Raw genomic sequence first — 23757 nt, forward strand, 5'->3', positions numbered from 1 at the left:
TATGTTTGGGTTTCTTTGGGTTGGTGATGTTATTTCCTGTTCATTTTCTCAGAGGGGTGATAAGTGGGGTCCAAGTCAATGTGTTTGATAATAGAGTTCCGGTTGGAATGCCATGCTTTGAGGAATTTTGTGCGTGTCTCTGGTTTGGCCTAGGATGGATGTGTTTTCCTCTAAGTGGTGTCCTTTCTCATCTGTTCGTAAGGATATTAGTGAGACTGGATCATGTCTTTTTGTTAGTTGATGCACATATATCCTGGTGGCCACTTTCTGTCTGTTTATCCGATGTAGTATTTGTTACAGTCCTTGCACAGTATTTTGCAAGTGACATTAGTTTTGCTTGTTGTTTGTATCAGGTCTTTCAAGTTCATTAACAGCTGTTTTAGTGTTGGTGGGTTTGTAGATTACCATGATGTCAAGGGCTCTGAATAGTCTGGCAGACATTTCTGAGATGTGTTTGTAGGGGAGAGTGGTTAGGGTTTCTGGACGTGTTTTGTCTGCTTGTTTAGATTTGTTGCTGAGAAATCTGTGGACTATGTTCATTGTGTACCCGTATAGGTGATTTTCCACTGCTCTGCGTAGTTCCACTGTGCTGCAGTGTGTGATGGCTCTTTGGAATAATGTTCTGATGCAGCTTCATTTGTGGATGTTGGGGTGATTGCTTCTGTAGTTCAATATTTGGTCTGTATGTGTTGTTTTCCTGTAGACTCTGGCTTGAAGTTCCCCATTGGCTGTTCGCTCTACTGTGGCATCTAGGAATTACAGTTTGTTGTAGTTTTCCTCCTCTTTAGTGAATTTTATGCCAGTAAGGGTATTATTGATGGTCCTGAAGGTTTCCTCTAATTTGTTTCATTTAGTGATGACAAAGGAGTCATCTACATAGGGGACACAAAGTTTGGGTTGGATGGTTGGCGGAGCTATTTGTTCGAGTCTCTGCATTACTGTCTCTGTTAAGAGCCCTGATAGCGGAGATCCCATGGGTGTTCTGTTGGTTTGTCTGCAGGTTTTGTTGTTGAAGGTGAAGTGGGTGGTAAGGCATAGGTCCACTAGCTTGATGATACTGTCCTTGCTGATGAAGTTGGTGGTATTTTGTGCATGGGTCTTTGGGTCTTCTAGTAGTGTAGTCAGTGTTTCCTTGGCCAGGTTGATGTTGATTTGATGTAACAGCCATATTCACATCAAGGATACCATTATTTCATTCTCTTCTACCTTTGTGTCTTTGGTCTTCAGGACTTCTTGGGTGGGGTGGATGGAATGGTGTGAGTCGTCTTCTAAGTCTTTGGTGTAGCTCTTTGGCCAACTTGTAAATTGGGGTTCCTGAGAAAAAGAACAGGAAATGGCATCACCACAGGAAATGACATCAACAACCTGAAGAAACCCAAATGTATAAATAGAAAGCAGGAATCATTAGTTATGCTTTGTCTGGAGGCTCACTGAAGATGTTACCTAGTATAGCAATGAAACGTCTGAAAATGAACCTTCTAGCTCAGCGAGGAAATCTACATCCAGGTATTAAAGTTAGTTCAGAGAACTGTGATGTATATAAATGAGATAGAAGAAAACCTTGAGAAAGGGAGAGGGATGTTAAGCACCTTTTGTAATCTACATGAAGATTGTCAGCCATCAGGCCAATGAGGAAGGAAGTGTTTGGATAAAGACAGTTGGGCAGGTCAGTGGCAGAAGGCACTTAATCCTAAGTGAGGTGATGCACTTTTGAAGAAGTAATAAGACAAGGGAATACTTAATGTATAGAAGGGCATTAGAAAACTGAGAGGAACAGAGGGATCTTATTGACAGATCCCTGAAAGTGGCAAAACCGGTCAGCAGAGTAGTTAAGGCATATTTGCCTTTATCAGTCATGGCATAGATTGTAAGAGCAGGGAAGTTATGTTGGAGCTAGACAGGACTTTGGTTAGGTCGCTGTGCTAAGGAATGATGTGAATGTACTGGAGGGGTACAGAAGAGATTCACTGGACTGTTGCCTGGGATGGAGCAGTTTGCATATGATGAGAAGCTGGATAAGTTTGGGTTGTTTTCTTTGGAGCAGAGAAGACTGAGAGGGTCCTAACTCAGGTGTATAAGATTGTGGGGCATGGACAGTGTAGATAGGAAACAGCTGTTCCCCTTAGTTAAAGTCTCAGCAACAGGGGCGTAAAGGCTCTTGTGCAGTGGTAGTGTCCCTACCTCTGAGCCAGAAGATCCAAGTACAAGTCCCGTCTTCTCCGGTGGTGTGTCATAACATCTCTAAGCAGTTTGATCAAAAATATCAAATAAGGGAATGCATTTTAAGATGAAGGACAGGAGGTTTAGAGGAGATTTGAGGAAAAACATTTTCACCCAATGTGAAATTGTGAATTTAGAATACGCTGTGTGGAAGGGTAATTGAAGTAGAAAATCTCGCAGATTTTAAAAGTACTTGGATGAGCACTTGAAATGTCATATCCTACAAGGTTATGGGCCAAGTGTTAGAAAATGGGACTAGTGTAGATTTAGTGTAGTTTTGACAGTGCCATCTCAATGGGTAAATGAACTCTTCAGTACTGCTTATTTCTATGAAAGTTTATTAAATTGATCCCTGAAATGAGTGGGTTGTCTAATGAAGAAATTTTGGACAAACCAGGCTTGTTTCCACTACTATTTAGAAGAGTGAGGGGTGATTTTCTTTAAAGTATATAAAATCCTGAATGGTCTTAACAAAATAGGTGAGGAAAGAATAGTTCCTATTGTTAAGTCAAAACTAGGGGGCACTTTTCAAATTAGGGGTTGTCCTTTTAGGACAGAGTTGAGAATTTTTATTCTTTGAGAGCTATGTAACTTCAGAACTCTGTGCCACAGAAGATAGTGGAGGTGGATGGATTCTTATTAGGGAAATCACTGTTGTTGGGCACAGTTAGGATTATGCAGTTCAAAACACAGACATATAAACTACTCTTTTTGAATGCAGAATGGGCTCAAAGGGCTGAATGTACTCCTTCTGCGCTGAATTTGGGAAAGGTGTTACATATGAACTTACAATCTCTGTACATTGAGTGAATTATATATGTCTTCATTTATAAGAAATTTGTTGCATTCTCAACAGTGTACATGCTGGAGTATTTCAAAGTTCTACAGTACTTTGCATCAGTCAACTCTGGTCATATACACCTCAAGTTTGTCATGGCATCCTTCTGGAAAATGGTTAGCAAAAATAATTACGTTAGGATTGTCAAGAGATTAGATTAGATTAGACTTACAGTGTGGAAACAGGCCCTTTGGCCCAACAAGTCCACACCGACCCGCCGAAGCGCAACCCACCCATACCCCTACATTTACCCCTTACCTAACACTACGGGCAATTTAGCTTGGCCAATTCATCTGACCCGCACATCTTTGGACTGTGGGAGGAAACTGGAGCACCCGGAGGAAACCCACGCAGACACGGGGAGAACGTGCAAACTCCACACAGTCAGTCGCCTGAGTCGGGAATTGAACCCGGGTCTACAGGCGCTGTGAGGCAGCAGTGCTAACCACTGTGGCACCGTGCCGCCTGAAGAGGGAAAATTTAAGATGAAAACCATTATCAATGTCATCTCATTTCAGAAATATGTATCTGTCCTGAGACAGCAACAGGTAATTGGTAATTACCTATAGACCAGAGCCAGAGGAGCATCTTGCCTTTTGAGAGAGACAGTTGGCTTTGTACATCTTGAACAGAGGCAGGTGATGTGGGTTCAAGTCCCATCTGTCTTGGAGGTCTATTATGTCTGAATGGATTGATTTAACAAAAAAATCTATCACTGCACATCATGGGACAAAGAGAGCAGGCAGGTCTTCATGAGCTGGTATGAAGATTGAAGCCATACCATTGGTGTCATCACTCTACTCTCCCAGCCAACTGAGCTAGCTAATCTCCATGATCACAAATATAATCCTGTGGGTTAAACTGCTGTACCAGCTGTATTTCTGTGTGCATTACAAAGAAGTTGAATACTATGTGTTGAGTTCTTTTTCCTGAGGTTGTTACACACTTGATGCGACTGCAACACACCAACTTCTGTGAACAAGAAACCAGATTTATTAAGCACAGTACAGTACAAGCTTTGGAGAAACCTTTAGCATACCTCACAGGGCTTACTGGGTTATGGCAAAAGCTCTCTCTAAACAAAAGCAACAGTTCTTCCTTTATACAAAATCTTTACATCACAGTTAGTAATGCTCACAAGACAAGAACACTCCATTCACACTCTCTGTCGCATTGTACTCAAGGTACAATGAAGTGGCCTTGTCACCTCCAAAGACAATAATGCAAATCATTCCTTAATGGTCAAATCTGTTGAAAATCGTTTTTTGTAACTATAGAGTAATAGTCAAATTCCAACTGTAATTAATGTTCTTAATGATTTCTGGATGAAAATGTAAATCGTCCCTGAATGGCAAGGAAATGGCCATGTAAACCTCCCACATTCCACCTATAAGGAAAAGGCACACACCCTACCCCGGGCATTCAATTTCTTTCAGATCAGCAGAACAAATCAACTCTTTAATATCACACTATGTACTAAAAGAATGTAATATTATACCTTTGCTGTTTGACTTGCAGAATAACAGTATCATGTGCCAACTACTATGGTACAGGAAAATTGTTTTCCATCGGATCACAAAGAAAAACAATTTTATACATTTACCATATGAAATAATACCAAAATAATAATTTCCCGAAGTCAGTGTGCTCCTGCATATGGTCTTTCTGGTGTGAGTAGATGGTTGAACTTTTTACATTTTATTTAATTATAATTTTCAAACATAACTCTGAAGCTACCTACTTCTGATATTTCATACATTTGCAGCTAAGTCATTAAACTGAGATTAATGTATGAATGCGTAATTAGGTGAGGGTAGCTGGCTCTTTATTTTAAAAATGTATGAAGACCTATGTGGAATTAAACGGATGGCAAATATTACAACTCTTAGATTAGATTACAGTGTGGAAACAGGCCCTTCAGCCCAACAAGTCTACACTGACCCACCAAAGCGCAACTTACCCAGACCCATTCCCCTTCACCTAACACTACGAGCAATTTAGCATGGCCAAGTTACCTAACCTGCACATCTTTGGACTGTGGGAGGAAACCGGAGCACCCGGAGGAAACCCACACAGACACGGCGAGAAAGGGCAAACTCCACACACAGGGTCGCCTGAGGCAGGAATTAAACCCAGGTCTCTTGCGCTGTGAGGCAGCAGTGCTAACCACTGTGCCACAGTGCTGCCTATTCAGAAGTTACTGCTATAATACTACTAAAAGAAAAAAGAATAACACAGAAAATTTAAGCACTTTGTTTACTTAAAGTTTTACCTCATTAGTCTCCTAGGATTTCAGTCACTTGTTTCTTTTCAGCACGCATATCATCCCAAGGGATCATGTAATAGTGGTATTTTGGCAAGAAACCTGAAGATAGTATCTTCCCTTGGCATTAAAATTGAGCATATCGATATTTTGCAGGAATTGTTGTGCTTCGAAACGTTTTCTAACTTTCTATCTATGAACTCAAAAAATTCAAATTTATAGATATTTTGTGAAGCTTCTTTTTAAATAGGGAACAGCAACATTGTTGCTCCTGACCTTTCTATGCAGAAGGAATTTGTTCATACATAGAGCACAATAACAGCTGCTTGAAGGCAACGACCTAGAATTTCCTTCATGGCCAAATCTACAATGCAAAAGTGGCAGATTTGACTTGACATTCAACTGATTGATCTCTAAGTTTCAAAGTTAAAAATCACAACACTAGGTTATAGTCCAATAGGTTTATTTGGAAGTACTAGCTTTCTTAGCACTGCTCCTTCATCAGGAAGCAGCGGTCTGAAAACTATTTCCAAATAAACCTGTTGGAACAAACTGTTGTGAGTTTTAACTTTGTCCACCCCAGTCCAGCACTGGCACTTTCACATCTTTAAGTTTCAGGGTGAGTCCTAATGTTTTTCAGCAAGTTACCTGTGCAATTCCAGCTTGCTTGTTTTGCATAAAACTGATGAATTCAGCAGCTTAATAGAAGAGACAGTCTGGAAGGTTGCAAAAATAAAAGGTAAGGTTCCAATATATATCAAGATCTGCTTAAGTATAACTTGCAGTCAGTTGTATCCACTTTTCACCCTTTTTTGACTCCTTTTTAATAAAAAGTAAATTCTCCCTTTTCCATCTTCTTTCGCAAGGCTGGATGCTTATAGTTTTAGAATAATCTGTTCTCGGTTAATTGTTACCTATTTCTGTTAAATTCTTCCCTTAGCAGCATCACCTCAATATTTACGTGGGTGCTTCAGTGTTTGGAAGATGAAATGAAAATGGGTATACCATTAAGGATCCCTGCCAATTATTTTGACTCCCATATTTGCAGAAATGACTTATTCAGTCAATTTTGCTGAATTGTTGGACAGTCTGTTCTGCAGCATGCGTTATTCTGGAATAGAGTGGTGCTGGAAAAGCACAGAAGTTCAGGCAGCATCCAAGGAGCATTAGTTCATACAACATTGGCCATAAATATTTGACATATTAACTAAAAATTGAGTCATTAAAAGATGGTTTCTGAACCTGTAACATTAATAGAACTGTGTCACTAAGGTATATTTCATTTTTATGATGTTGACTTTGGGTACTGTTAACTTGAAATAATTTAGTGAACAAATTTATTATAGCTTTGTGATGCCCAGATTTACTGTTTCTAGAGGCAGCTATGGAGTGTCCTGGTAAAATCTCTAACTGTAGAGATATTAAGTGAATGCCTTTGCCTTTAGCTTGTCGTTTATTTGGTGTTTGATATTGTGGCCTGTCAAAACCTGAAAAGTATTGTCAAAGTTATTGAAGAGAAAAATAAAATTTTCCTTGAATCTGCGTCTTATTCTCAGCTGAAATTTACTTGGATCCTACAATGTAGGAGATACATTAGAGAACCTTCTGAAAAGTACTGATTTACGGCATAATTATTGTTTAGGGGTATGAATGATTTGGGTGGGTGTGGAATGTGCAGAGCCTTCAAGGTATATGTTTTTCATCATCTTTTGGAAAAGTAATAGCTCAGATTAATGTGAAAGCTGTTTAGAGTTTAAAAAAAACATTGCCATTAGGATGAACAGTTAGCACATCACAAGGAGTTGCAGTAAGGTCTTGTGCAGAAGAAGGGCTGAATTGCAGATTGATTTAGTAAAAGCCATGAAGTCTACATAATAGCTTACGACCTGTATTGGCTGTTTTGGGGGGGGGGGGAATAGCAATTGTTATAAAATGTGTTTTAACTTAGGTCTGATTTGTCCATTTCTGAAACACATCATTAATTGTTCAGTCCAGTGAAGCTTTTTCTGCCAAATGGTGTTGTTAGCTGCTTGTATAATGATTGCATGAGTAACTAATGCTTTGGCAATGCTCGCAAAATCAACGTAGTAAATAATCTGATTGAGCAACTTTTATATTAAGACATTTTTAAGTAGTTTGTGGTTTTCTCTGATGTCTCAATTAATATCTGGATTGATTGGCGTAGAATTGAGTCATCAAGACTAGAAATTCTGTACTTAATTTGAGCTGAACTACTTCGTCTCAACAAGGATATTTGTATAAAACTGACTATTAAGCTCATCTGAGTGTAGTGAATGGAAGAGTAACAGTGAAGTATTGCATTGTTAATCGAGGTCTGAATTAATAATAGGAAAGACAAGTTCAAGTTGCACCACACCATCTGATGTTTCAGTTTAATGAATTAATACATTTGGAATTAAGATCATTAAACCATATTGTAAAAGCTCACCTGGTTTACATTTTGGTCTATCAGTGACTCCGTTCACAGGGCAACATGGGTGATTCTTCATTACTCTCTGAAATTGGTAAGCAAGTTGCTCTGTCGTATGTATTGTTTTAGAAAATTAAATAAGTACAAAACTCGATGGAACACCCAACAATGACTGAGGTTTTAGAAATAACAAAGGCAACTGTTGCCCTATCCAGTTGGCTTTGCAAAGTAATGTTCATTAATGTCAGGAGGGCTGTCCAATAGACTTATCAAGAAACAGCCTCACTTAGTCTCATTTACCAAAATGCACCTTGCAACTAATATCCCAGACATTTCTACGATCAACTCTGTGTGACCTGTCCCACCAGAGGATTTGCAAATGGTACTCAACACTAAACTCATCATCATAGCTGATTTCCAGTGGGAATTTCATTGATGAAGTAAGTGAAGATTGTTTAACTTAACACAGTATCCTAAAGAACTGCTGCAGCCATGTCCTGGGATTAAGATGACTGTCCTTTGTGCTAGGTATGACTCCAGCCAGTGGAGAGTACACCCAATTCGCATTGACATCAGTTGATGCCATACTCTGAAATGCTAAACTTTATGTCAAGGGCAGTCACTCTCACCTCATCTATTGAATTCATCTAATTTGTTCATGCGTGGGCCTGAATCCATAATTAATTCTGGCAAAACCCAGGGTAAACAGCTTATTAATAATTACATGCTGCTTCATGTTATTGTTGATGACTCTTTTTATCATATTGATCATTGAGAGTTGCCTGAGGCAATAATTCCTGTGATAGGCTTGATGGAACTCCTGGCTTTCTGTCCTGCAATTGTTATTAAACAAAAGTTGAACTCCTGGCTTCATGGTGAAGATTGAAGATGAGACATGAGGCCATGAGCTTACAAATTGTGGTTTGCAGGCTTCCCATTCCCTGTTAATCAGTTCATGAAAGTGTTAAGGATTGCACTCTCAAGCGACTGTCTGTGAGAGTTTGCATATTCTCCCCATGTCTGCGTGGGTTTTCACCAGGTGCTCAGCTTTCCCTCCACAGTCCAAAGATGTGCAGATTAGGTGGATAGGCCATGCTAAATTGCCCACAGTGTTCAGGAATGTGCCAGGTAGTTAGATTCGCTGTGGAAAATAGTGTTACAGGGATGGGATGGGTCTAGGTGGGAAGCTCTTCAGGAGGTTAATTCGACGACTGAAAGACCTGCTTGCACACTTTGGGATTCTATGAGCTACACTAATTCAATATTTTAAAGGGAGGCAATGGTAATGTCACTTGACTGGTAATCCAAAATAGGTTAATGTTTTGGAGACACTGATTTGAATTGAATTGAATTAAATCCCTGATGGTAGAGGTTTAGAAAACATTGCTAGGGTGGATGGATCTTTGCGAATGTTGGTGGCATTTGGCAACATTTCATTAATTATTATCACTGTACCACTTATCAATGTTTTTGGCACATACTGATGATCGTTTTCTCTTATGACCTGCAACAATGCTAGTGAGTTGTTTTGCTGGTACTGAAGAGCTGCTTGATGCCAGTTGGTCAGCAAGTCTCAGGAACTGTTCATGCAGGATCGAGGATCCAATTGTGGCCAAGGGTTGCCATAATCTTTTTAATCAGTGGATGGAACTGAGTAACCACATTACAAACTGCTATTATACAACAACCTTCATTTTGTAATGTCACTGGACTACTAATATAATATCCCAGGCTAAGTACATAGGTTCATGGCAGATGGTGAAATTTGAATTAAAAGCTAGCCTAATGGGGACCATGTGACCCCTGTTGATTGTTCATAAAAAGTCATCTGCTCACTGCGGCACGGTGACAGTGGTTAGCACTGCTGCCTCACAGCGCCAGATACCCGGGTTCAATTCCCGCCTCAGGCGACTCTCTGTGTGGGATTTGCACATTCTTCCTGTGTTGCGTGGGTTTCCTCCGGGTGCTCTGGTTTCCTCCCACAATCCAAAAATGTGCAGGTTAGGTGAATTGGCCATGCTTAATTGCCCGATGTGTTAGGTGAAGGGGTAAATGTAGGGGAATGGGTCTGGGTGGGTTGCTCTTCGGAGGGTCGGTGTGGACTTGTTGGGCTGAAGGGCCTGTTTCCACACTGTAAGTAAGTAATCTAATGTCCTTTCAGGGAAGAAAATCTGTCTTCCTTACCTGGTTTGGCCTACGTGAGACTTGAGACCCACAACTCTTGACTGCCATCTGAAGTGACCTTAGGAAGTCACTCAGATCCAGGATAATTAAGGATTGGCAAGAAATTCTGGTCTAACCAGCAATACATGAATGGGGAAAAGCAATGTCAAACAAGATGTTTCTCTTTCACTGCCTGCTGCTGTCCCACTGAACTGATTTCTTCTTATATTGACTCGATTTGTATCCATCTCCTTTTGTCCAGTCTCTATCATCTGCATCAATAAGTCTTCTGATGCATTTCATCACTTTTTCCAGTTTCTTTGCCTCAGTTCCTCCACTGAGCTGTCCACTTCTTTGTTGAACAAAGGCCCAGCCAGTTTTCATCTTCCACACTTTTGTCTGGGAGAACGTGAGCATTGCAAATGCTGAAGATAAGAGTCTTAAGACTGTGGTGCTGGAAAAGCACAGCCTATCAGGCAGCATCTGAGGAGCAGGAGAATCAACATTTCGGGCATAAGCTCTTCATCTGGAATGAGGGGTTGCTCATTATTCTCGAAACGTCAATACTCCTGTTCCTTGGATGCTGCCTGACCAGCTGTGCTTTCCCAGCACCACACTGTTCCACCCTTTTCTGTCAGGCTTAACTTGATTTCACATTTTCTTCAAAGTTATTCCTTTACTCCAGCAAAAGATGTGTAAGTATGTGTGTGGCTCCTAAGGAAATCAATGTTTTCGTAGAGCTTTCTTCATTCCAGGCATACTCCAGTCCCATCTGCCATCTGTTTTCCTGGAATATCAATGTGTCTGGTGCCTATGCTCTCAATCTAACTGGATAGTTCAATTAATTTTGCTTCCAATTTCTACCTTTTTTTTTCCTGAGCGTTATTTGCGCCTCTTACCTTCTATTTCCAGGGAATCCATTTTAACTAACAGTCCACTTTTGTCATACCCTGCTTCCTTTATAGAATCTGTTCCATCCTCTTAAGTTTCTCTGTCTCCATTATATCTTTTCAGATGATGTATCATTCCATACTGCTGTTTCCTGTTTACTCCAAGAATTTAATCTCTTCCATGTGATTTCACTTCACACACTTCTGATCTCATCCATCTTTTCTATCTCCCTATCTTCTCCTTCTACCAGTCCAACATGATATCACCATCAAATACATATTCCCCTTTCCTCCTCTTTAAGCCTTCTAGAGGGACCATTGCATTTCCAACGTCCTAGACTACTCCTGAGTCACCTCCAACACTTGCCTTTTCCTACAATATTTTTCAATCAAGTGTAGAGATGCAATATCTCACCTTTTTCTTGGACTGTTTTTCGCCATCCAAGGCCTAAGCACCATTTTTTCCTGGTGAATCAGTGACCTGTTCGTACTACACCCAACTATATTCCTTATTAACAGTGTGGTCTCCAATATATGGGAGGTTGGAATCAGACTGACTGCTTTGAAGCGAACTACTGTTCAACCCAAATGACATGTTCCCAGTTTCCATGAGCAAATCATTTTAATTCTTTGCTGGGCTTTGTCCTAATGAAGCTCAATGCATTCTCAGGGCACAGCATCTCAGATGTCACTTTGGCAGTTTGTAACGTCCAAGTTCATCAGTTTTTTTTTAATTCGTAGGATTTGGATAACTGGCTATGCCAGTATTTATTGTCTGTCCTTCATTGCTCTGGATTTGAATGGCTTGCTAGGCCATTTTGAGGGCAGTTTTGAGTCAAGTTTGGGGGTGGAATTCCATGTAGCTTGCCTTGTAAGGATTTCCTTCTTCGAAGGACAATAGGAAATCAGATGGGTTTTTACAAAAAATGGCTATTGTTATTTGATGAATGGCTTATTGCCCACAATGTTGATTCTCTTGCTTCTCGTGCTGCCTGACTGACTGTGCTTTTCCAGCACCACCCTCTCAACTCTGATCTCCAGCATCTGCAGTCCTCACTTTCTCCTAATTGTTATATCATGGCCATTTTTAAAATTCTAGATTTTTATTGAATTCAAACTTCAAACCCTCATGTCTTCAGAATATTAACTTGGAGTTTAGATTCCTAATTCAGTGACATTACAATGTGGAAACAATGATGAAGATGTCCCCAATTTGTTTATTTTGTTCCATTTTTGTTTCATTACACTTTCTTTTGATTTCCCTTTTTATTCAGTGCCATATTCATACCACCTCTAGAAGTATAGAAGTGTTAGAATTCTGAATGTAGCCATTCTGCCCAGTGTGTTATTGCAGCCTCTGAGCAACTAAATTCACCCCATCGCCTCCCTTCTCCCTGTGGTCTGCAAATCTTATCTATTCAGATAATTATCTAATTCCCTTTTGAACACCCCAAATGTATCTCTGTCCGCCTCATTCTCGGGCAATATATTCCAAATTTTAATTAATTGTTGCATTAAAAAATGTATTTCCTTATGCTGCTCTTGGTTCTTTTGCTAATCTCCTTTAATTGGTGGGTGTCCTGTGGTTCTCAATTCTGCCTTTGGGAGGAATTTCTCATTATCTTTTCTCCAAATTGGTCATGATTTTTAAGATGTCTAGATACATTTTTCATCTTTATTTTCTCAATGCCAATATTATGAAACCTATGGTCATCTCATGTCCTGCCCTCCACTTTTTCAAAGATCTTCAGGTTCGTTCTTTTTCCAGCATTATCCCTTTCAATTGCTCAAAACCTGATACATTTCTAACATTTAATTTTTGATGAAAAGGTCACAGATCTGAAATGTTGGACTGAATTTATTGGTCACCCAGCTCTATCCAGTGTCAAGAGATGGTGGCAACCTGTGGTGATTATTACTAGCAGCTGCAAAGCATTCCATTAGGGTTTCTGTGTCCTTCAGGGTGCCAGTACCGCTCACTGTTGTCCAAGACTGCTGCGACAGTGGCTACTGTTGGTATTGTTGTAGGTCCCAGAAGAAAGAGTCATAAATGGTGACCTGGAGCATAGATAAATGGTGTAGGCTCAGCAAATGGTGCAGGGACATTTACAAGCCTGTCAATTTAGGGGTGGGCGTGCACGAGTAGATGCAGTTTATGTAAAAACATGCACATTCTGCCTGAACGGGAGGGAGTTCAACCCTCACTACAGACTTGACTGCTTGGATTTTGCTGATACATTCTGCCACTGCTGGCGTTGTGAGATCCTTAAGTGGACCTCAGTTGGCAACCAGTTTGGAGCCTTCCTACCTGGGCTTAATTGGGGCAAGTTGGAAAACCAATTTTCAGGCTATCCACTCTGAATCTTCCTGACCCATTATACAGATCACTGCCAATGTGGTTGTGTAAAATTATGCACACTATCTGTTTCTTCTTTCGCAAATGCTGTCAGATGCAAGTATTTTAAGCATTATTTGAAATGACAATTGTCATTGAAATAAAGCCAAATAGATCATGTAAATCAGTAACTATAGGCCATAAAAAAGTGAGAGATCTCCCCTCCAATGTGTCCAAAATCATAGACTCCCAGCCCCAAAGTGCCTGATTCTACCTGCTCCCCAAGATCCAACTACCCCAGCTAACCCATTGTCTCCGCATGCTCCTGCCACACTGAACCCATCTCATCCTATCTCGACTCCATCCTCTTCCCCCTTGGTTCAGGCACTTCTCCTCACCAAGCCTGAACTCAGAGGTACCTTCACCTGCAATCAGAAAAGATGCAAAATCTGCCATACACCACCACCCTCACCTCCATCCAGAACCCCAAACAGTCCTTCTAGATGAAATACAGGTTCACCTACCTCTCTTGCAAGCTAGTTTTCTGCATCAGGTGCTCCCAATGGGGGTTTCTCTACATCAGAGAGACCAAACATACACTTAGAGAATGGTTTGCCAGGTGTCTCAGCTGGGCCCGCAGGGACTAACTGAACCTCCTAGTCACCATCCATTTTAATTCCCCTTCCCACTTGCTTTTCGACATGACCATCCTTTGCCTTCTCCATTGCCACAACAAATCAAACTGCAATTAGAGGAACGCAATACCTCATATGCCTGTGCAGCCCACAGCCCAGAGTGCTCAATATTGAGTTCTCCAATTTCAAATAACCTCCCTTCCCATCCCTTGACTCCCTTCTCAGCCCCTCCCTCTCCCTCCCTTCCACTGAAAGTTTGATGCAGTAAAGTGTTGTCCTTTCCCAAAGTAATGGACACTATTGAATTAACATATGAAATGTAAATCCGTTTTTGGTATTTATGCTTGATCAATTGATATTTTGCATATAGATCATTTATTTAAACAATTACATTGTTCATATAACACAGCCTTAGTATTAACTAGTCAATGCCAATTAATGCTCTGCTTGAGTTTCTGCATCCTGCTTCATCTGACTCAATCAAAATAACTGTCTGTTGCTTCCTCCTGCATGTGCTTATCTAGCCTCACCTTAGACACAACAATGCTATTCACCTCAGTCCACAATCTCTCTCTTCTGTTGAGTAAAGAAAACTTTTGCTTCTATAGCCTCTTGTCACAATTATAAAGCACTTCAAAAATAATGAATTATTCTGAACATTAAGAAGAATGTATATCCTAAATGTTAACAAAGAATCATTCATACTGTCATAGACATATGCTCCACGGATGCTGACTGTTTTTCCAGCCCCACACTCTCGACTCTGATCTCCAGCATCTGCAGTCCTCACTATCTCAGAGATATACAGCATGGAAACAGACCCTTCAGTCAACTTGACCATGCTGACCAGATATCCTAGATAAATCTAATCCCACTTGCAGCATTTGGCCCATATCCCTCTAAATTGTTTCTATTCACATACAACATTTAAAAGACATTGAGGTAGGTAATTGTAGCAGCCTCCACCACTTCCCCTGGCAGCTCATTCCATACACGCACCACCCAATGCATTAAAAAAAATGCCCTTTAGTTCCCTTTTCACCTTAAACCTATGCCCCCTAGTTTTGGACACACCCACCCCAGGGAAAAGACCTTATCTATTTATCCTGTTCATGGCCCTCATGATTTTATAAACCTCAGTAAGGTCACCCCTCAGCCACTTATACTCCAAGGAAAATAACCTCTGTATATTCAGTTTCAGCCCACAACTCAGATCCTGCAACCCTGGCAACATCTTGTAAATCTTTTCTGAAACCTTTAAAGTTTCACAACATCCTTCCAATAGCAGGGAGACCAGAACTGAATGCAGTATTCCAATAGTGGCCTAACCAATGTCCTGTACAGCTGCAAAATGACCTCCCAATTCCAATATTCAGTGCACTGACCAATAAAGGCAAGAATTCCAAATGCTGCCTTTACTGTCTAATCTACCTGTGTGACTCCACTTTCAAGTAACTACGAACTTGAACTCCAAGCTCCTTTTGTTCAACAACACTCCCCAGGACCTTACCATTAAGTGTATAAGTCCTCCCCAATTTGCCTTTCCAAAATGCAGCACCTCACATTTATCTAAATTAAACTCGATCTGCAGCTCCTCAGCCTGGTGGCCCATCTGATCAAGTAGCCATTGCACTCTGAGGTAGCCTCCTTCACTGTCCACTGCACCTCCAATTTTGGTGTCATCTGCAAACTTACGAACTATACCTCTTATGTTCACATCCCAATCATTTATATAAATGATGAAAAGTAGTGGACCCAGCACCGATCGTTGTGGCACACTGCTGGTGATAGGCCTCTCGTCTGAAAAGCAACCATACACTTCCACCTGCAAGCCAGTTTTGTATCCAGATAGCTAGTTCTCCCTCTCCTATGTGATCTAGCCTTGCTAGCAAGTCTACCATGAGGAACCTTGTCAAATGCCTTACTGAAGTCCACATCGATCACATCAACTGCTCTACCCTCTTGAATGCTCTTTGTTACTTCTTGAAAAAAACTCAGTCAAGTTAGTGAGACATGATTTCCTATATGCACACCCACGTTGAGTATCCCTAATCAGTTCTTGTCTTTCCAAATACATGTAAACCCTCCAACAACTTGCCCACCACCGATGTCAGGCTCACCAGTCTATAGTTCCTTTGCTTTTAATCCAAGATGAAGGATAAGAAAAAATTGTGATTGTAAGAGTTGCTCCTGTTTTGAGGTATTTTCAGTGTTGAAGCTGATTACAATGTTATAATACAGTATATTTGGCAGTCACGCCTGGGCTAATTTCAAAAGAATTGCACTCTCAAATTAACTTAACTTCTTAAAGATTGGTTTACTATATGAGTCTTTTAAATAATCAGAGAATAAAAGCCCTTGAGAATCAGGAGAAAGTGGTAAAACTGATCCAAACCTGGCTTCGTGACTGCAAGCAAAGTGGTGGTTGGACTCTACAGTGCTAGACTGGTTACATGGGCAAAAATGTGACAAAAAGATTCCATCTGGAGAAGTCTAAGGTAACAAATTTAGCGAGGCAAAACAGAACAAGAAACTGCACAGTAAATGATTGAACACAGTGGAGAGGAACAGGGAGACTTTGGAGGGTAGGTTCTCAGATCTTCTGCAGGGACAGGACAGGTAAATATGCTCATTAAAAATGCATGTGATATATTTTCATTTTATTAACTAAGGTATAGATTTATTTCAAAAATAGATTTTTAAAATTGGTAGAACTGCATTATGAAATATTTAAACCTGAATGTTAAAATATTTGCAAGAACACTCAACTTGTCCCCACACAACATGTTCTACTTGATGCGAAGTCTATCGATTTGACAATTACAAAGTGCATCAGTTATAAACTTCAGGTTTTACTCCAGGGTGCCTCAAGACATTTTCAATTCTCTTTGATTTAGAATATGCATTCTTTGTAAGGCACACTGTCTGAAAGGTTCTAAAATTTCCAGCCCCTTGGTGTGCATACTGTGGCTGAACATTTCGTTCATTGTTCCCCTGTCCGAAGCATCCCTCTGCAAATTATCTTGGGCCTTGGAATCTTCTTGTGAAGAATGGGCGAGAGACTAATTGGAAAGGTCTCACAAACATATAACACAGGCACGATAGACTGAATAGCTTCCTTCTGTATGATGATGCTATATTTTTATTGTGACTTGTTACTTAATCTCAGTTTTATTTCAACTATTCCTGTTCTCCCTCCATTTGTTTGTGCAAAACTTTGTTTCTCTTCTGAATCACTGGCTTTTTCAGCATACTTAATCCCTGTTGTATTTGTAGAGAAATGTTTTGGCCATCATTGCGAAAATATTTCTTGAAGGAAGCTTGATGTATTGTTGAGACCAATGATCTAATCTGCTCTATTCGTATTAAAATTGCAGTTGTTGAAAGGCGTACATTTTGGTGGCTTAATAGGTGTGTTTCAAGAAGGTAATTCCAAAATTATTGCACAAGCTTTTCAGTACAGAGAAAAGCTTATCCTGTGTACGCTGTTGTGACATGCGAACATGAAATATTTTCACTTTTCATTTTTCTTTTGTGAAGTTCTTGAGACATTTCCGAAGACATTAACACTAATCTTGAGGTTATTATTTGCCATCCATAACACAACTGTCAAGCCTTATTGATATTGTGGATTAACCTTCGTTTTTGACTCCCTGTCCATTCTTCACTTATACCTCTTGAGGTTTCTTTGGATTTTGTCAATACTAAAGATATTGTATAAAGTTTACTTTGTAAGTTGAATTACATTATGGTCTTTGCTTCAGTACCAACATATGTTAAAGCATTTTGCCTTTAAAATAAATCAGTATTAAAATTTTTCTGTCTTCTCACATTGTTATTTCAATGATATACAGAACAACCTCGATTATCCAAATGAGACAAGCAGGGAGAATTTTGTTCGGATAACATTTTTATGGGACCTTGAGATCTTGTCCGGATAAGCCGAAATTCAGATAATTGACATATGGATAACCAAGGTCCTTCTGTATTTGAGTTAGTGCCCATTTGCTATGTATTTTCGCATGTGACTTCCGGAAAACAATTCAGTTTTTCCAACCTCTTCAAGAGTCCCATTTAACCTGCACTATTCCAGTGAAGAAAAGAATTCAAGCATTTCTAGTAATTAACGCCTTCATTCTTGAATCCATTCTAGTGAAGCTTAACTAGAATAATAACAATATAATGTTACAGCATCGAGGGAAATCATTTGACCTGTGGCTTTCTGACACTGCCAATCATTTCATTCCTTTTTTTTTGAAATTTTTGATTATAAAAACATAAGAGCAAAAAGAACAGTATATGGCTTCTGCTTGCTCCACCATTTGGTATAGTCATGACAGAACTTGGGTTTTGGTTTTGTTTTCCACCATGATCCCCATATCCCTCGAATACTACTTTATGAAAAAGTCTGTCTGTTTAAATTTTAAATGTATTCAACAATCGAGCAACCACAGCCCCTGGGTTGAAGAATTCTAAAAGTTAACCCTTTGAGTGAAAAAAGTTTTCTTCATCTCTGTTTGAAGTGATTGGTTTCTTTATCATAATGTTGTGCCCCATTGTTTCAGATTTCCTAGTGAGGGGAAACCGCTTTTGAGTCTATACTGTCAAGCCTTTCAGAATATTGTATTTTTTAATGCAATTACTGATCCACTTTATGACATTTTATGGATTCTGTCACTACTTTTTCTGGCAGGTCACCCCATATCCAAACAACTTTTGCATAAGACAAAACACAGCCATCCCTGGTTTTCATTCACCTATTGATCACCATTTTACGCTTCATAGTTAACCACTGAGCTCAGAAGTTCTTCATACCTTTGAAATATCCTCTGATATCACTAATTGCAATGCAAAACTAAAATCTACAATGAGTCTCCAGAGACAACTTTGAAAATTGCATGTAGTTTATCCCAAAACCAAGATCAAAGCCTACCAGGCAGTGGTTCCCACATAACATTTCTTTGGCCATGAAGCATGGCCACCCCTACTGGTGTTATACAAAGTGATTAGAACTATTCAATTTTCTCTGCTTGTCAGTCTGCAGTATCAAATAGCATGTCAAAATCCCTGTCACCAAACGCTTTGCAAATTCAGCTTCACTGGGTCCATCATGTAATTTTCATGGAGGAATTTTTTTATTCATTCATGAGACGTGGGCGTTGCTGGTTGGGCCAGCATTTATGATCCATCCCTTCTGCCCTTGAGAGTATGGTGGTGAGCTGCCTTTTTGTACCATTGTAGTCCAGGAATTCCCATATATGGTACACAGTATTCTGTGACCAATTGAACATTGGACCCTGTGCCATGGAGAGTCCTAAATGTAAATGCACATATATTCTGAAAGTCAATCTCAGAGCCTGTATTTTGGACTCCAGTGCATGGGTGGGTAGGGACACAAAGTTTTTTCCAAATGGAGAAATCTGCCATCAAGTAATTTCTGTATTTGATGATAACACAGGCAGGTTCCTGCAGGCACAAGGAAGCATGATGTATGTCACCCCTCCCAGTAGTAACTTCATATGTAATACTTGCAGTTATATCTACAAATTAATAATTGATTCAAAATCAAAAATGAGGTGACCCAGCTTGACGGCAAATACCTTATCACTGCGCTGCGCGCTCGTCCAATAACAGGAGAATGCAACAGAGGAAATCAATAGTCTACTAATAGACCAGCTCAGATAATCCTTATTTGCTTTATCCGAACTCTCCCACTTATGAGTCTTAGTAAAAAGAGAACTCAAATGCTCATATGCTAAAATAAGTGATACTTTATCACAGTATAGTATTTTTAGTAAGTGTGTGAAGCTACTTGCTCTGATGCACTGTTTAAAAACTGTTGATATTCAGTGTTGGGCTGAAGTTGTGATCTAATAATTGAAGAGTTAATTGAAGATTTATCTAATAATTGATAAATGAATGCTATCTTGATGATTGAACATCGTTGGACTTCTTTTGAAGCTTAGAATGGAGAAAGGTTCAGGAAGCAGACTGCAGAGCTTGGAGCCTCAGCACTTAAGAACATAGCCACAACTGGTAGAACAATTGAAATTAGGTAGGTCCAAAATGCGAGATTTGGATGCTTGCAGGTGCCCCTTGCTCTGGTTCTGAATATATATATATTTTTCTCTCCTGTTTCCTCTCATTCGTCTATTCTTACCATGTTCACAAGATCCACCTCCGACTCGTGTTTCACTGAACTGCTGATGACTGAACTTTCATTCCTGGCTGTTATATTAGTTGATATTGTTAATGGTTCTCTGAACTGTCTTCTCCCTTTTAAAATCTTAAATCATTTCCACCTTTTTGTAAAAATGCACATCACTTTTGATCCCTCTTTGCTTAAAAACAACCACTATCAACAAAGTTTTTCTTGCTGTTGCACCTGCACTCTAATTTTTGGGATTTGTTTATCAGGGCACCCAAGTTCCTCTCTACTGCAGCATTCTGGAGGTTTCTTCAATTTAAATAACGTGCTGTTTTTCTGTTTGGACACCCCTGCATTTCCCATTGTATTCTTTCAGCTGCTTTACTGATTCCCTTAACCTATCTATATTCCTTTGCACATTCTTTGTACCTTCCTCTCAATTTGCTTGCCTACCTTCATCAGCAAATTTGGCTACAGTTCTTTAATTCCTTTCATTGAAGTCACTAATATTGATTGTAAGTGGTTGAGGCCCTAACTCTACTCCCTGTTATTCTCCACCAGTTAGCAAAAAAGAGATGCCTGAAGGTATGCCCAAAGAGAGAGCCATTAGAATTTTCTTGAAGTCTAATAATATGGAATATATACAGTGACAAAACTCTAATTTAGTACATGACACCAGATGGCTTTTCTGCCAAACAAAAATCTCTCCTAAGCAACACATGATTGGTATTTGCACACTGCCTGAAAGATGGGCAATACATTTTCAGTTATGGTCTATTAAAAGGAAATTGGACAACAACTTGACTGAAAAATGAATTACAAGAATATTGAAAGAGTGGGGGATTGTCCTTTGAAAACACCATTGCAGACTTGATTGGCCAAATGGCTGCCTCCTTCGCTGAAATTCTGCAATTCTTCATGAAGCTAATGTTGTGTCAGTCTTTGTTCTGATGAAAGATCTTTTTGAAATGTTGTCTGATCTCTTTCAGATGTTTGTGATCTGTCGTGCATTCTTTTCATTTAATAACTGGAAAGCCAAATTTTATCAATTTCTTCATAGTCATTAATTTATATAAAAAATTATCATTATTGTTCTGAATCATTGTTTAATCTGGGACCCTAGTGGCTTGGCGAATTGTGGGTGAAAATTGAGCCTGTGAGAAAGTCGGTATTGTCATCCCATTTCTCCCCCCCCCCCCCCCCCCCCCCCCCCAGTTGAAGCAAAACGCTCAGAGACACAGTAAATTTTACCTCCTTCATCTTTATTCCAGGCCCTGGAGAGAGAGAAAACAATCACCCATGTGCACAGGGCTATGAGTTCGATGGCTTCTCTCTCTTGAACAGCGGTTTTTTAATGAATTATGTAGTCATTTTGGCAGGAGGAGAATGCAGATAAGGCAACATACATATTGATTGGGTGACGGTTACAATCAGCGAGCATCAACAGTAAAGATTAAGCCATCTGCTGCTACACAATGAATGTTCTTAACCTTAACTGGCTTCATATTTTGAATACTTTTCACCTTGTTAACTGATCTTACATACGGAATACTTCCAATATTGTTAAATGAACAATATTGTTCTTCGTAATGAACCCTTACTTCCAGCACCCCATTATTAACTGCAAGTCTTTACCTGATCTGAGTCATGCTCAGCTGAACCGCTTGTTTCACAAAACTCAAAACTAACTTCTTTCCCTACCTGTTAATTAGAAGTCTCAAATAGATCTCAATATATTAATTATTTTTTCCTGTGTTTTAGAGTGTTTTTGTTTAACTGTGTCAAGCTTGTCTTTAAACCAGATATTTGTGGATTCAAGCCTGATCTAGAACCAAAAGTGCATCATCTTGGATAATATTTTAGTAGAGGGATTGTTACGCTGTTAGAAGTACTGTCTTGTGGCTGAGTCGAGTTACTATCTGCCATTTTGTATGAATGCAAACCACCACATGGCACTAATCAAAGCTGCAAGGAAATTCTCATGTTAGATATTATCTAAGCTAGCTGTATCATCGATTGTTACGACACATGACTGTAGCTAGGCAGTCTTAAACCCAAGCCTCTTCGTTCCAATTCTCATGTTATCCTGACAAATATTTAACCCTCAATCAACATAATTAAAAGGATAACTGGTTATTAATCTCCGAACTGTTTGACTGGTGTGTTTTCCCCATATTACTGTAACTGCAACTTTGAAATTAAAGTGCATTATTGAGTATGAAGCAGTCTGAAATATCCTAACGTTCTATCAAAATGTGTCTTTTTTTCTCCCTATTATTTAGTTGTCTTGAATGCTTGATTTATAACTGAAGTGTTCATTTTGCTCTATGCTGTTAAAATCACATTTGCCTTTTTTTCACCATTTTCTTATCTTTGGAAAATTAGGGTGGCACATATCCAGTAATGTGTATTTATCAAAGAACCCGAGTGTTGCAAAACAAAATCACTGCCAAAAATGTGGTTGAAATTATGTTGCTCTCAGTGCAATAGTGAAAACTTCACTGATGTATTGGAAAAGTGCAACCCAGTTAAAGATGGTATGTGTAATAAGTGTACATGTAATAATATGTGATGCAAATTTGAGAGTCAATTCAAACTAATACAGACATTAAAAATATTGCATGTTTCATTCAGGACTAATGCAAATATTGACTTCTTTTATCTTGCAGATCTCCTGATGTTACCAAGGCCACCCTGCTACACTGTGTGACTAAAACTCATTATGTAATGGCAGTCATGTGACAAAAATGGCAACTATGACCCTCACTGAAAGGCTACGTGAAAAGATATCACAGGCATTCTATAACCATGGGCTCTTATGTGCATCTTACCCCATTCCCATTATCATTTTTACTGCAGTGTGCATTTTAACGTGTTGGTAAGTAGCAAGTTGTATCAGTAGAGGACTGACAGCTTAATGTTGCAGGATACAAATGCTATAGGAATGATAGAAAGGGAGGCAAGAGAGGAGGGGGAATGGTGTTTTTGATAAGGGATAGTATTACAGCTGTACTGAGGGAGGATATTCCTGGAAATACATCCAAGCATGTTATTTGGGTGGAACTGAGAAATAAGAAAGGTTTGGCCACTTTATTGGGATTATATCACAGACCCCCTAATAGTCAGTGGGAAATTGAGAAGGAAATTTATAAGGAGATTTCAGTTATCTGTAAGAATAATAGAATGGTATGATAGGGGATTTTAACTTTGCAAGCATAGACTGGTACTGCCATAGTGTTCAGCATTTAGATGGAGAGGAATTTGTTAAGAGTGTACAAGAAAACTTTCTGATTCAAGAGGTGGACAAACCGACTAGAGAAGGTGCAAAACATGACCTACTCTTGGGAAATAAGGCAGGACAGGTGACTGAGGTGTCAGTGTGGGAGCACTTTGGGGCCAGTGACCATAATTATATTAGTTTTAAAATGGTGATGGAAAAGGATAGACCAGATCTAAAAGTTGAAGTTCTAAATTGGAGGAAAGCTAGTTTTAACGTATTAGGTAAGAACTTCCAAAAACTGATTGGGTGCAGATAAAGGGGCAGCTGGATAATGAGAAATTTTCAGAAATGAGATATGGAGAGTCCAGAGACAGTATATTCCTGTTAGGGTGAAAGGAAAGGCTGGAAGGGGTAGGAGATGTTGGATGACGAGAGAAATTGAGGGTTTGGTTAAGAAAAAGAAGGAAGCATATGTCAGGTATAGATAGGAGAGATTGAGGGAATCCTTAGAAAAGTATAAAAGCAGTAAGAGTTTACTGAAAAGGGAAATCAGGAGGGGACGTAGCTTTAACAAATAGGGTTAAGGAGAATCCAAAGGATTTTTACAAACACAT

The 23757-nt window shown here is 39.5% G+C and overlaps 1 protein-coding gene across 4 annotated transcripts in view; it reads left to right on the forward strand.

Moving 5' to 3' along the window:
- scap (SREBF chaperone) overlaps positions 1-23757 on the forward strand; it is a 152945-nt gene that overhangs the window by 9016 nt on the left and 120172 nt on the right. For 3 of the 4 annotated variants that reach the window (XM_060823755.1, XM_060823754.1, XM_060823752.1), the window contains one exon: positions 22593-22801. In XM_060823755.1, the coding sequence (XP_060679738.1) occupies positions 22671-22801 (131 nt within the window). In that variant the 5' untranslated portion in view covers positions 22593-22670. Of the gene's footprint in view, positions 1-22366; positions 22461-22592; positions 22802-23757 lie in introns of those variants that run through there. The other variant, XM_060823756.1, reaches the window with a different exon arrangement.

The sequence above is a fragment of the Hemiscyllium ocellatum genome, chromosome 4 (genome assembly GCF_020745735.1).
Source record: "Hemiscyllium ocellatum isolate sHemOce1 chromosome 4, sHemOce1.pat.X.cur, whole genome shotgun sequence".
Lineage (NCBI taxonomy): Eukaryota > Metazoa > Chordata > Chondrichthyes > Orectolobiformes > Hemiscylliidae > Hemiscyllium > Hemiscyllium ocellatum.